The 14,808-nt window shown below is 37.0% G+C and overlaps 1 protein-coding gene across 11 annotated transcripts in view; it reads left to right on the forward strand.

The window, feature by feature from the left end:
• LOC127879099 (transient receptor potential cation channel subfamily M member 2-like) overlaps positions 1-14,808 on the forward strand; it is a 79,021-nt gene that overhangs the window by 54,853 nt on the left and 9,360 nt on the right. For all 11 annotated transcript variants that reach the window (XM_052425730.1, XM_052425738.1, XM_052425739.1 and 8 more), the window contains 5 exons: positions 3,336-3,527; positions 4,350-4,560; positions 4,998-5,120; positions 5,478-5,635; positions 8,631-8,754. In XM_052425730.1, coding sequence (XP_052281690.1) covers positions 3,336-3,527; positions 4,350-4,560; positions 4,998-5,120; positions 5,478-5,635; positions 8,631-8,754 — 808 coding nt within the window. The remainder of the gene's footprint in view (positions 1-3,335; positions 3,528-4,349; positions 4,561-4,997; positions 5,121-5,477; positions 5,636-8,630; positions 8,755-14,808) is intronic.

The raw sequence follows: 14,808 nt of genomic DNA on the forward strand, positions 1-14,808 counted from the left end.
GACTGTGTAGAGTGCTGTCCTTGATTAGACTGTGTAGAGTGCTGTCCTTGATTAGACTGTGTAGAGTGCTGTCCTTGATTAAACTGTGTTGAGTGCTGTCCTTGATTAGACTGTGTAGAGTGCTGTCCTTGATTAGACTGTGTAGAGTGCTGTCCTTGATTAGACTGTGTAGAGTGAAGTGCTGTCCTTGATTAGACTGTGTAGAGTGAAGTGCTGTCCTTGATTAGACTGTGTAGAGTGCTGTCCTTGATTAGACTGTGTAGAGTGAAGTGCTGTCCTTGATTAGACTGTGTAGAGTGAAGTGCTGTCCTTGATTAGACTGTGTAGAGTGCTGTCCTTGATTAGACTGTGTAGAGTGCTGTCCTTGATTAGACTGTGTAGAGTGCTGTCCTTGATTAGACTGTGTAGAGTGCTGTCCTTGATTAGACTGTGTAGAGTGCTGTCCTTGATTAGACTGTGTAGAGTGCTGTCCTTAATTAGACTGTGTAGAGTGCTGTTCTTGATTAGACTGTGTTAGAGTGAGGTGCTGTCCTTGATTAGACTGTGTAGAGTGCTGTCCTTGATTAGACTGTGTAGAGTGAAGTGCTGTCCTTGATTAGACTGTGTAGAGTGAAGTGCTGTCCTTGAATAGCCTGTGTAGAGTGCTGTCTTTGCTTAGACTGTGTAGAGTGCTGTCCTTGATTAGACTGTGTAGAGTGAAGTGCTGTCCTTGATTAGACTGTGTAGAGTGCTGTCCTTGATTAGACTGTGTAGAGTGCTGTCCTTGATTTGACTGTGTAGAGTGCTGTCCTTGATTAGACTGTGTAGAGTGAAGTGCTGTCCTTGATTAGACTGTGTAGAGTGCTGTCCTTGATTAGACTGTGTAGAGTGAAGTGCTGTCCTTGATTAGACTGTGTAGAGTGAAGTGCTGTCCTTGATTAGACTGTGTAGAGTGCTGTCCTTGATTAGACTGTGTAGAGTGCTGTCCTTGATTAGACTGTGTAGAGTGCTGTCCTTGATAAGACTGTGTAGAGTGAAGTGCTGTCCTTGATTAGACTGTGTAGAGTGAAGTGCTGTCCTTGATTAGACTGTGTAGAGTGAAGTGCTGTCCTTGATTAGACTGTGTAGAGTGAAGTGCTGTCCTTGATTAGACTGTGTAGAGTGAAGGGCTGTCCTTGATTAGACTGTGTAGAGTGCTGTCCTTGATTAGACTGTGTAGAGTGCTGTCCTTGATTAGACTGTGTAGAGTGCTGTCCTTGGTTAGACTGTGTAGAGTGAAGTGCTGTCCTTGATTAGACTGTGTAGAGTGAAGTGCTGTCCTTGGTTAGACTGTGTAGAGTGAAGTGCTGTCCTTAATTAGACTGTGTAGAGTGCTGTCCTTGATAAGACTGTGTAGAGTGAAGTGCTGTCCTTGATTAGACTGTGTAGAGTGAGGTGCTGTCTTTGATTAGACTGTGTAGAGTGCTGTCCTTAATTAGAATGTGTAGAGTGCTGTCCTTAATTAGAATGTGTAGAGTGCTGTCCTTGATTAGACTGTGTAGAGTGAAGTGCTGTCCTTGATTAGACTGTGTAGAGTGCTGTCCTTGATTAGACTGTGTAGAGTGCTGTCCTTGATTAGACTGTGTAGAGTGCTGTCCTTGATTAGACTGTGTAGAGTGCTGTCCTTGATTAGACTGTGTAGAGTGCTGTCCTTGATTAGACTGTGTAGAGTGAAGTGCTGTCCTTGATTAGACTGTGTAGAGTGCTGTCCTTGATTAGACTGTGTAGAGTGAAGTGCTGTCCTTGATTAGACTGTGTAGAGTGCTGTCCTTGATTAGACTGTGTAGAGTGCTGTCCTTGATTAGACTGTGTAGAGTGCTGTCCTTGATTAGACTGTGTAGAGTGCTGTCCTTGATTAGACTGTGTAGAGTGCTGTCCTTAATTAGACTGTGTAGAGTGCTGTTCTTGATTAGACTGTGTAGAGTGAGGTGCTGTCCTTGATTAGACTGTGTAGAGTGCTGTCCTTGATTAGACTGTGTAGAGTGAAGTGCTGTCCTTGATTAGACTGTGTAGAGTGAAGTGCTGTCCTTGAATAGCCTGTGTAGAGTGCTGTCTTTGCTTAGACTGTGTAGAGTGCTGTCCTTGATTAGACTGTGTAGAGTGAAGTGCTGTCCTTGATTAGACTGTGTAGAGTGCTGTCCTTGATTAGACTGTGTAGAGTGCTGTCCTTGATTTGACTGTGTAGAGTGCTGTCCTTGATTAGACTGTGTAGAGTGAAGTGCTGTCCTTGATTAGACTGTGTAGAGTGCTGTCCTTGATTAGACTGTGTAGAGTGAAGTGCTGTCCTTGATTAGACTGTGTAGAGTGAAGTGCTGTCCTTGATTAGACTGTGTAGAGTGCTGTCCTTGATTAGACTGTGTAGAGTGCTGTCCTTGATTAGACTGTGTAGAGTGCTGTCCTTGATAAGACTGTGTAGAGTGAAGTGCTGTCCTTGATTAGACTGTGTAGAGTGAAGTGCTGTCCTTGATTAGACTGTGTAGAGTGAAGTGCTGTCCTTGATTAGACTGTGTAGAGTGAAGTGCTGTCCTTGATTAGACTGTGTAGAGTGAAGGGCTGTCCTTGATTATACTGTGTAGAGTGCTGTCCTTGATTAGACTGTGTAGAGTGCTGTCCTTGGTTAGACTGTGTAGAGTGAAGTGATGTCCTTGATTAGACTGTGTAGAGTGAAGTGCTGTCCTTGGTTAGACTGTGTAGAGTGAAGTGCTGTCCTTAATTAGACTGTGTAGAGTGCTGTCCTTGATAAGACTGTGTAGAGTGAAGTGCTGTCCTTGATTAGACTGTGTAGAGTGAGGTGCTGTCTTTGATTAGACTGTGTAGAGTGCTGTCCTTGATTAGACTGTGTAGAGTGCTGTCCTTGATTAGACTGTGTAGAGTGCTGTCCTTGATTAGACTGTGTAGAGTGCTGTCCTTGATTAGACTGTGTAGAGTGCTGTCCTTGATTAGACTGTGTAGAGTGCTGTCCTTGATTAGACTGTGTAGAGTGCTGTCCTTAATTAGACTGTGTAGAGTGCTGTCCTTGATTAGACTGTGTAGAGTGCTGTCCTTGATAAGACTGTGTAGAGTGAAGTGCTTTCCTTGATTAGACTGTGTAGAGTGAAGTGCTGTCCTTAATTAGACTGTGTAGAGTGCTGTCCTTGATTAGACTGTGTAGAGTGCTGTCCTTGATTAGACTGTGTAGAGTGCTGTCCTTGATTAGACTGTGTAGAGTGCTGTCCTTGATTAGACTGTGTAGAGTGAAGTGCTGTCCTTGATAAGACTGTGTAGAGTGCTCCTGCTTGATGCCCAGAATGAGTCTAATATTTCTTTAACTTGTTTAGGATCAATAAGAAGGTAGAAGGCGGGTTAGAGGATGGAGCTCAGATGACCCCTGTTGCTGACTTTGGTCCCAAATGGAACACAGTGGTGACGTATATGGAGAAGGGTCAACGGAGGGAGATAGACCGCAGGTCCTGGATCACCATGGACAACCAGCCCTTGAGATATGTGCTTGACAGTCTCAGTCTGCCCCAGTATGTGAAACACCCACTCTGCATTGGAGCTCTGTTATGGGAAAACTTAGCTTAATGAATGTGTGTAAAGTGTTGTCTTAGATTAGCCTGTGAAATCTTGCGCAGGCTAATCAGAGAGGACACGTCTGCATGTATGGTATTTTTTTGTTCAAAAGAAGATTCTTCGTAGATAAAATCCTATTACGGTGGCAAGTTTCATACAAGATTAGCCTTCATAATGCACAGGCTTATCTGGGATGGCACTTGAGGCATATGCTTTAAGCCCCATTTTCCCTGAACAAGATACATTACATATAATGTAAGATACTCAAACAACGTTTGTTTGGATTGTTTTCTGTGCATGCAAATTAGGCATCAGAAAGTTTGTGTTATGTTATATCTCTGTTATAAATATTGAAAAAGTGTAGAATTACAGATTTCTAGTATATATTTTTAAACACAGCACAATTTAAATCTCACAATTAATAAAGTATAATTTCATTGTGATTGTAAAATCAGTCTTTCAGTTGCTGTTAATATACTTAAGTACCATCTTATAGTTTTTATTTCAATATGTATATACAATATGATTTCTTAGCAAATCCCAACGCTGCCTTTCCTGAAATGATTAAGATAATTTAAATCATATAATGTACCAATTTCAATTTTACTATGTTATTTAAAACATTGGTAATATAAAAAATATTTACAATAGCTGTACTGCACGTAGAACAAGGTATCTATTTGTAATGTGTTTTCCAGTCTGTGTTGTCTGCACAGACCTAATCATGACAGACACTTTCCGCTTTAATATCTACCTATGACGACTGTATGTTTGCATAGGAACCCGATGGGTCGTACAGGGCTGCGAGGCAAGGGGATCCTGTGGCGCTGGGGTCCAAACCACATGATCAAGGCAGTGGTGACACGCTGGCGCAGGAAGTGTGGCCCGAACCCTGGCACAGAGTTCCTGTATGTGGAGGGCAAGCGTGTACTGGAGTTCATCACTGTGCACAAAGACAGCTTCAATGACACCAGCTTCACACTGCCAGGGGTACAGTTCTGACAATAGAAGCCTCACTTTTGCGAAACATGGCCTAATGCATGTGCATAAAGTTTCTCTCTTAACTGGATTTTCTCTAAGAAGACATCCTTTAAACAAACAATACTGTGAAAGTGGAAAGTGACGTCCCTGATAAGCTGGTGCAAACTGCTCATACTAAAATGCATTAAGGCCTGTGTTCCCAGAAAGAGGCTCATAGTTTTGATTTCCATTTGCAAAATACTTAATACAGGTCTTTAAATACCAACATGAAAGATAATTTAAACTGGATGATTTGGGGTAACAGGAACGAGTCTTTCATGTGTATTTTAACATTCCTTATGTGTCACTGTCTATGATTTATATGTTCCCCATTTATTGTAGAGCAGTTGTTAGTGTTATTCTAATTCATTTGGGTTATTTAATTAATACTGTTTATTTGTTTTCAGGAAATCTTACACGGACTGAGTAATCCATACAGAATCCTGTGCCACGCTTTCATGACCCAGGTGTTCAATGTGGAGGAGAGTGTATCACGATATGACAAATTTGATCAGAGAGATATGATCCAGGTAGGGGTTCAATGTTGATGATTGTGTGTCACAATATGACATGTTTGATCAGAGAAATATGATCCATGCATTGGCTGGGCTGATACAGTCTTAATGCACAGGACAATTATAACCGCAGATTGAGTTTCATTATTAACTGACAAATCATCAAATCTGCTGCGCTTACTATGATTACTGCATACTACAATTTTCTGATTGATATATAATTTGTTAAAAAGAAATTCCAATTTTAATTTGATATTTTACGAAAGTTAAATGAACACATCTTTTCCAATGTAAATGACATATACAATTGAGCCTTGATTGAGCATTTTTCAATTAATTCTTTAGTTCATTGTCTCATGATTGCGTCTCCAGTTCTTCTCCCAGTTTGCGTGTGCCCTGGCTGATGGCTCTACTGGCCCTTTACCTCCCCAGGACATGCCGGTGCTTGCCCAGGTGCCCACGCCTTCCCACATGGCCGACCACAACTCACATACCAACCTGGGGAGCGAGGTTGATTCTAAGGGATTCTGGTACTGGACTTTGATTTCTTACGCTCCTACTTTCATTGAGGAAGAAACTAAATTTGCCATTGCCTTTCTGTCTTTTACATTTGTGTGTAGCAAGCAACTACAAAATCATTGCTCATTTAGTGGTAAAGCAATCACATTATTAATGTGGTACAATCACATAAATAGAAAGTGAACTTTTGCATCTTTTGTACCTTTTTATGGTAATTTTCGGGGAGCATATAGTTGCCAGTTTGAAGTTCCTTCCTTACTTCCTTCCTTCCGTCACACTTTTGTTACAGTTTCTCATAGTGGCTTCAGTATTTTACCGATCTCTTACATATTTGGCATGAAGTTACCTTGCATGAACCTCTACCTTTTTCATGAGGTTTGAGGTCACTGGGGTCAAGGTCACCAAGGCTAATAATAGATTTTTTTGTCACACTTTTGTTACAGTTTCTCATTGCAACTTCGATATTTTGCTGATCTCTTACATATTTGGCATGTAGGTACCTTGCATGGACCTCTACCTTTTCATGAGGTTTGAGGTCACTGTGGTCAAGGTCACCGAGGCTAATATTGTATTTTTCCATTACAATTTTGTTACAGTTTCTCATAGCGCCTTCATTATTTTACTGTTCTCTTACATATTTGGCATGTAGGTACCTTGCATGGACCTCTACCTTTCGATGAGGTTTGAGGTCACTGGGGTCAAGGTCACCGAGGCTAAAAAAGATTTTCTGTCACAATTTTGTTACAGTTCTCATATAGCGCCTTCAATATTTTACCAATCTCTTACATATTTGGCATGTAGGTTCCTTGCGTGGACCCCTACCTTTTGATGAGGTTTGAGGTCACTGGGATCAAGGTCAAGGTCACTGAGGCTAATAATAGATTTTGTTAAGGTGGTTATTAACACATAGATTGACAAAGCGCATCATCGGAGAGCATCCATCAGTTTCACTGATATTCTTGTTTAGCTTGAATTGCACATAACTGCAAAAGTATTTATTTTACAGTGGTAAAACCATCCAATCATATCAATGTATATAGATAGAGTTTTGAATAACTTGGAACAATGTTTAAACCATAAATAGACAACAGATCTCGTGTAACACCTTTCTCCTTAGCTCAAAGGTCAAGGTCACACAGGTCAAAGCTGACATTTGGCCATCAAACAGCTTGCCCAGACTGTAACCTTGTCATTCATCATGCAAGTTTATACTTACCACAAATGACCACCATGAGTAATCAGCGTGTCTTGTGTAACCTGGGTCGCCTTAACTCAAAGGTCAAGGTCATAGTTAGAGGTCATAAGTCAACTTTGGCCATAAAACAGCTTTAAATTTATTTTTTTACCTAAAACTTTGCCATATATTGATTAATTTAAAAATAATATGGCACAATTGTAAACCATTATAACAGGATGAGTAATGTGTTAAATCTAGTTCAATTGTCAGGGTCACATTTGGAGGTAAAAAGTCAAAGTTGATCATATTTTGTTTTTGTTTTGAGACAAAAGTGGAATGTTTGGGTATCCACGCAATATGCAAAAGTTATGTTTAGCTTGTGTTGCGTATAGCTCAAAAAATATTACTGCTAGAGGGCTGAAACTGTACAAACATGTAAGCAATCTTTAAACTTGCACACCTCCATACTTTAAATCAGATGTTTTTGACTCAACCTGAGTTGAGGCCCATTTTTATTTAAAAAAATAAGTATTTTAAATTATGTCCCCATGACTCAAAAAGTATTTTTGCTAGAGAGATGAAACTTCATTAAAAATATTAACCAGCATGTATTTATTAGCATGTGATTTGAGCTACTACATATTTTTGATGGGGTATTTTCTGTACATAAGCAAAATTACCCTTTTTTAACTTTTAAACGGGTAAAATTTAAAGTATTGCTAGAGGGTAGTTTACCCCTCATTGAGTCATGTACGGATTGCGCTATTCTAATGGTACTTGATAGGTTGTAACTTAAAGCAAGACCTCATGATTGCATTTGGTGTGGGCAGGGCTGCTTGAAATAAAAAAAGAGTCCAGTCCTCCCCCCCATGACTCAAGAATGGATTGTGATATTGTGCTGTAACTTAACATGTACAAACTTACAGGTGCATGTATAGATGTGTTTGCTTTATCAAGATTTTGCATGGTATTTTTCACCATTTTGGGAATGGGGCCTGGACCCTTTGAAGGGGGGATAATTGCATCATTTGAACTTAAATTGGGAATGGGTCCCACTATAGGCCACAAAATTGAACAAAAAAACACTAATGGTTTTGTTCTGGATTGCAAACATGGTGGGTCCAGATCCAAGATGTTGATACTTTTATATTCACATATTATCTAAGTACAATAAGTTGACAACAATTTATACTTTATAATAAACAAGACTATTGCCAAGCAATATATGTCCCCTACCGGCTCCACCATTGTCAGATTTTTTTTATAAATTTGTTGCCATAGCAACCATGAAAAAATATGAATAACTTTAAGTTATCGCAGGATCCAGAAAAGTGTGCAGGATCCACCATTTTCATTAGTATTTCTAGTCTATTTGTTGCCATAGCAACCAGAATTCTTGACGTAGGAACAAAATGAAATGATGTGCATAATCTCCATTTTGCCATCTGTCCATCTTTCAAGTTTCATGAAAAAATATGAAGAACTTTCAAAGTTGTCGCAGGATCCAGAAAAGTGGGACAGACTGACGGACCAACGGACAGACGGTCACACAGAGTGCAAACCATAAGTCCCCTCCGGTGAAACCGGTAGGGGATAATAAACAGGGTTGGTGTTCTTGTGTGATCAAGAGTTCTAGTGTTGGTAACTGTGCAGCAATTGTGAGTTTTCATCACAGTGTTTTCTGAAAAGTGAAGTGCACTGATCCCACACAAGTCAATTTATTGGTATCATTTTTAGCAAAGTCATGATGTTTTGTGTGAATACATAAATAACATGATACCAAAGTGTGAAAGCATATGTAATGTTGCAGCTTATATGTATGACTTCAGTGCCTCCATGCTGTACAAGGGTTACTTAGATGACCCCAGGAACACAGACAATGCTTGGGTAGAAGCGGAGGTGTGGAACTTTCACTATAATGTGGGGGACACAGTTGATCTCACAGTTTCACAGGTCAGATCTAATGATGTACATTTATACAATTATGAAAAACCTGCCATTTTATAAATGCATACTTAATATATGCATATATGAAAAATGTTTGTATAGAAATTTGGTTAAGTCCTTTCTAACCATTTTTGTGTCTCAAGTTCAAGGGGGGGGGGGGGGCGCATAGAGATTTGCCCATGTCAATACATTCATCCAATTATTCTTGGCTTGAGTGTCATGCAAACATCTCTTAAAACATATTACCCAGCATGTGAACATGCACATCTTTGTATTTCTTATTAGGTTTTAATGTGATCAGAGTTTGTGTTCTAGACAGCAGGCCATCCTGTTGACATGTGTGTTCTAGACAGTAGGCTATCCTGTTGACATGTGTGTTCTAGACAGCAGGCTATCCTGTTGACATGTGTGTCTTAGACAGCAGGCTATCATGTTGACATATGTGTCTTAGACAGCAGCTATCCTGTTGAGATGTGTGTCTTAGACAGCAGGCTATCCTGTTGACATGTGTGTTCTAGACAGCAGGCCATCCTGTTGACATGTGTGTCTTAGACAGCAGTGTTACAACCCGTTTTGCAATAAACCCGTTTTGCAATAAAATTATTGCAAAACGGGTTGGAGTGTCTTATTGCAATTTTTTTTTTTTAAACAACCCGTTTTGCAATAAACCCGTTTTGCAATAAAATTATTGCAAAACGGGTTGGAGTGTTTTATTGCATTTTTTTTTAACAACCCGTTTTGCAATAAACCCGTTTTGCAATAAAATCACCACACATTTATTTGCAATAATTTCATTGCAAAACGGGTTGGAGTGTCTTATTGCAATGAGAATTTTGTATAACAACCCGTTTTGCAATAAACCCGTTTTGCAATAAAATCATCACTCTTGTATTTATTCAAATGGATTGGAATAGTTAAAAGTGATGTTCAAATTTTGTATTTAAATAATATTGTTTTAAAATAGACAAAACTGTGAGTTAAAACTTAAAATTAAAAAGCATGGAAGGTGGTGAATTTCGAGATTTAATACGATAAAACAAAACAGAATGTGTGTCGAAACGTGTTGAAGTGTCTTCATGCAACGTCAGTTGTGAGTTACAAACCGTTTCGCAATACAATCATCACATATATACTATTTGTTTCAAATTGATTTGAAACGGCATAAAGTAAGTTTAAAATGTCGCCTGCAAGGTAAATATGATAAAACTAGGCTGAATGTATATATTTATGAAGTGATTTTCACCAATTGGGGAATTAAATTAAGACAACCCAGAAGTGCAATAATTTTATTGCAAAACGGGTTGGAGTGTTTTATTGCAATTTGTAATTTGTGTAACAACCCGTTTTGCAATAAACCCGTTTTGCAATAATTTTATTGCAAATCGGGTTGGAGCGTCTTATTGCAATTTGAATTTTTTATAACAACCCGTTTTGCAATAAACCCGTTTTGCAATAATACAATGACACGTGTATTAATTAATTCAAATTGATTGTAAACATTAAAAAGGAAATTTAAAATATCGTTTTTTTTTTAATTTCCAAATATGGACAAAACTGTTAGTTTCCACTAAAAAGTAAAAAGCATTGAAGGCGATGCATTTCGAGATTGAATGCGATAAAACAATACAAAATGTAAATAGAAAGTGTTTCAACCTATTTAGTACTGAAGTGGAGATAACGCCGAAATGCAATAATTTACTGAAAAAACGTGTTGAAGTGTCTTCATGCAATGTGAGTTGTGTGTAACAAACCGTTTCGCAATAAAATCATCACATATATACTATTTTTTTCAAATTTCTTTGAAACGGCATAATGTAAGTTTAAAATGTCGCCTTCAAGGTAAATATGATAAAACTAGGCTGAATGTATATATTTATGAAGTGATTTTCACCAATTGGGGAATTAAATTAAGACAACCCAGAAGTGCAATAATTTAATTGCAAAACGGGTTGGAGTGTTTTATTGCAATTTGTAATTTGTATAACAACCCGTTTTGCAATAAACCCGTTTTGCAATAAATTTATTGCAAATCGGGTTGGAGCGTCTTATTGCAATTTGAATTTTTTATAACAACCCGTTTTGCAATAAACCCGTTTTGCAATAATACAATGACACGTGTATTAATTAATTCAAATTGATTGTAAACATTAAAAAGGAAATTTAAAATATCGTTTTTTTTTTATATTTCCAAATATGGACAAAACTGTTAGTTTCCACTAAAAAGTAAAAAGCATTGAAGGCGATGCATTTCGAGATTTAATACGATAAAACAACACAAAATGTATATAGAAAGTGTTTCAACCTATTTAGAACTAAAGTGAAGATAACGCCGAAATGCAATAATTTACTGAAAAAACGTGTTGAAGTGTCTTCATGCAATGTGAATCGTGTGTAACAAACCGTTTCGCAATAAAATAATCACATTTATACTATTTGTTTCAAATTAATTTGAAACGGTATGAAGGAAGTTTAAAATGTCGTCTGCAAGGTTAATATGATAAAACTAAGCCGAATGTATAAATGAAGTGATTTTCACCAATTGGGGAATTAAATGAAGACAACCCAGAAGTGCAATAATTTTATTGCAAAACGGGTTTATTGCAAAACGGGTTGTTATACAAATGTCACATTGTAATAAGACACTCCAACCCGTTTTGCAATAAAATTATTGCAGAACGGGTTTATTGCAAAACGGGTTGTTATAAAAATTCAAATTGCAATAAGACAATCCAACCCGTTTTGCAATAAAATCATTGCAAAACGGGTTAACAATTGTATTCCAAAACTGGTTGTTATAAAATATCAAATTGCAATAAAACACTCCAGCCCGTTTTGCAATAAAATAATTGCACTTCTGGGTTGTCTTCATTTAATTCCCCAATTGGTGAAAATCACTTCATATATACATTCGGCTTAGTTTTATCATATTAACCTTGCAGACGACATTTTAAACTTCCTTCATACCGTTTCAAATCAATTTGAAACAAATAGTATAAATGTGATTATTTTATTGCGAAACGGTTTGTTACACACGATTCACATTGCATGAAGACACTTCAACACGTTTTTTCAGTAAATTATTGCATTTCGGCGTTATCTTCACTTTAGTTCTAAATAGGTTGAAACACTTTCTATATACATTTTGTGTTGTTTTATCGTATTAAATCTCGAAATGCATCGCCTTCAATGCTTTTTACTTTTTAGTGGAAACTAACAGTTTTGTCCATATTTGGAAATAAAAAAAAACGATATTTTAAATTTCCTTTTTAATGTTTACAATCAATTTGAATTAATTAATACACGTGTCATTGTATTATTGCAAAACGGGTTTATTGCAAAACGGGTTGTTATAAAAAAAATCAAATTGCAATAAGACGCTCCAACCCGTTTTGCAATAAAATTATTGCAAAATGGGTTTATTGCAAAACGGGTTGTTATACAAATTACAAATTGCAATAAAACACTCCAACCCGTTTTGCAATAAAATTATTGCACTTCTGGGTTGTCTTAATTTAATTCCCCAATTGGTGAAAATCACTCCATAAATATATACATTCAGCCTAGTTTTATCATATTTACCTTGAAGGCGACATTTTAAACTTACTTTATGCCGTTTCAAAGAAATTTGAAAAAAATAGTATATATGTGATGATTTTATTGCGAAACGGTTTGTTACACACAACTCACATTGCATGAAGACACTTCAACACGTTTTTTCAGTAAATTATTGCATTTCGGCGTTATCTTCACTTCAGTACTAAATAGGTTGAAACACTTTCTATTTACATTTTGTATTGTTTTATCGCATTCAATCTCGAAATGCATCGCCTTCAATGCTTTTTACTTTTTAGTGGAAACTAACAGTTTTGTCCATATTTGGAAATATAAAAAAAAAACGATATTTTAAATTTCCTTTTTAATGTTTACAATCAATTTGAATTAATTAATACACGTGTCATTGTATTATTGCAAAACGGGTTTATTGCAAAACGGGTTGTTATAAAAAATTCAAATTGCAATAAGACGCTCCAACCCGATTTGCAATAAATTTATTGCAAAACGGGTTTATTGCAAAACGGGTTGTTATACAAATTACAAATTGCAATAAAACACTCCAACCCGTTTTGCAATAAAATTATTGCACTTCTGGGTTGTCTTAATTTAATTCCCCAATTGGTGAAAATCACTTCATAAATATATACATTCAGCCTAGTTTTATCATTTTTACCTTGAAGGCGACATTTTAAACTTACTTTATGCCGTTTCAAAGAAATTTGAAAAAAATAGTATATATGTGATGATTTTATTGCGAAACGGTTTGTTACACACAACTCACATTGCATGAAGACACTTCAACACGTTTTTTCAGTAAATTATTGCATTTCGGCGTTATCTTCACTTCAGTACTAAATAGGTTGAAACACTTTCTATTTACATTTTGTATTGTTTTATCGCATTCAATCTCGAAATGCATCGCCTTCAATGCTTTTTACTTTTTAGTGGAAACTAACAGTTTTGTCCATATTTGGAAATAAAAAAAAAAACGATATTTTAAATTTCCTTTTTAATGTTTACAATCAATTTGAATTAATTAATACACGTGTCATTGTATTATTGCAAAACGGGTTTATTGCAAAACGGGTTGTTATAAAAAATTCAAATTGCAATAAGACGCTCCAACCCGATTTGCAATAAAATTATTGCAAAACGGGTTTATTGCAAAACGGGTTGTTATACAAATTACAAATTGCAATAAAACACTCCAACCCGTTTTGCAATAAAATTATTGCACTTCTGGGTTGTCTTAATTTAATTCCCCAATTGGTGAAAATCACTTCATAAATATATACATTCAGCCTAGTTTTATCATATTTACCTTGCAGGCGACATTTTAAACTTACTTTATGCCGTTTCAAATCAATTTGAAACAAATAGTATATATGTGATGATTGTATTGCGAAACGGTTTGTAACTCACAACTGACGTTGCATGAAGACACTTCAACACGTTTCGACACACATTCTGTTTTGTTTTATCGTATTAAATCTCGAAATTCACCACCTTCCATGCTTTTTAATTTTAAGTTTTAACTCACAGTTTTGTCTATTTTAAAACAATATTATTTCAATACAAAATTTGAACATCACTTTTAACTATTCCAATCCATTTGAATAAATACAAGAGTGATGATTTTATTGCAAAACGGGTTTATTGCAAAACGGGTTGTTATACAAAATTCTCATTGCAATAAGACACTCCAACCCGTTTTGCAATGAAATTATTGCAAATAAATGTGTGGTGATTTTATTGCAAAACGGGTTTATTGCAAAACGGGTTGTTAAAAAAAAATGCAATAAAACACTCCAACCCGTTTTGCAATAATTTTATTGCAAAACGGGTTTATTGCAAAACGGGTTGTTTAAAAAAAAAAAATTGCAATAAGACACTCCAACCCGTTTTGCAATAATTTTATTGCAAAACGGGTTTATTGCAAAACGGGTTGTAACACAGCAGGCTATCCTGTTGACAAGTGTGTCCTAGACAGCAGGCTATCCTGTTGACATATGTGTCCTAGACAGCAGGCTATCCTGTTGACATGTGTGTCCTAGACAGCAGGCTATACTGTTGACATGTGTGTCCTAGACAGCAGGCTATCCTGATGACATGTATGCCCTAGACAGCAGGCTATCCTGTTGACATGTGTGTTCTAGACAGCAGACTATCCTGTTGACATTTGTGTCTTAGACAGCAGGCTATCCTGTTGACATGTGTGTCCTAGACAGCAGGCTATCCTGTTGACATGTGTGTCCTAAACAGCAGGCTATCCTGTTGACATGTGTGTCCTAGACAGCAGGCTATCCTGTTGACATGTGTGTCCTAGACAGCAGGCTATCCTGTTACAGGTGTGTCCTAGACAGCAGGCTATTCTGTTGACATATGTGTCCTGGACAGCAGGCTATCTTGTTGATATGTGTGTCTTAGACAGCAGGCTATCCTGATGACATGTGTGTACTAGACAGCAGGCTATCCTGGTGACATGTGTGCCTTAGACAGCAGGCT

Source organism: Dreissena polymorpha, chromosome 4 (genome assembly GCF_020536995.1).
Source record: "Dreissena polymorpha isolate Duluth1 chromosome 4, UMN_Dpol_1.0, whole genome shotgun sequence".
In the NCBI taxonomy this organism is placed as follows: domain Eukaryota; kingdom Metazoa; phylum Mollusca; class Bivalvia; order Myida; family Dreissenidae; genus Dreissena; species Dreissena polymorpha.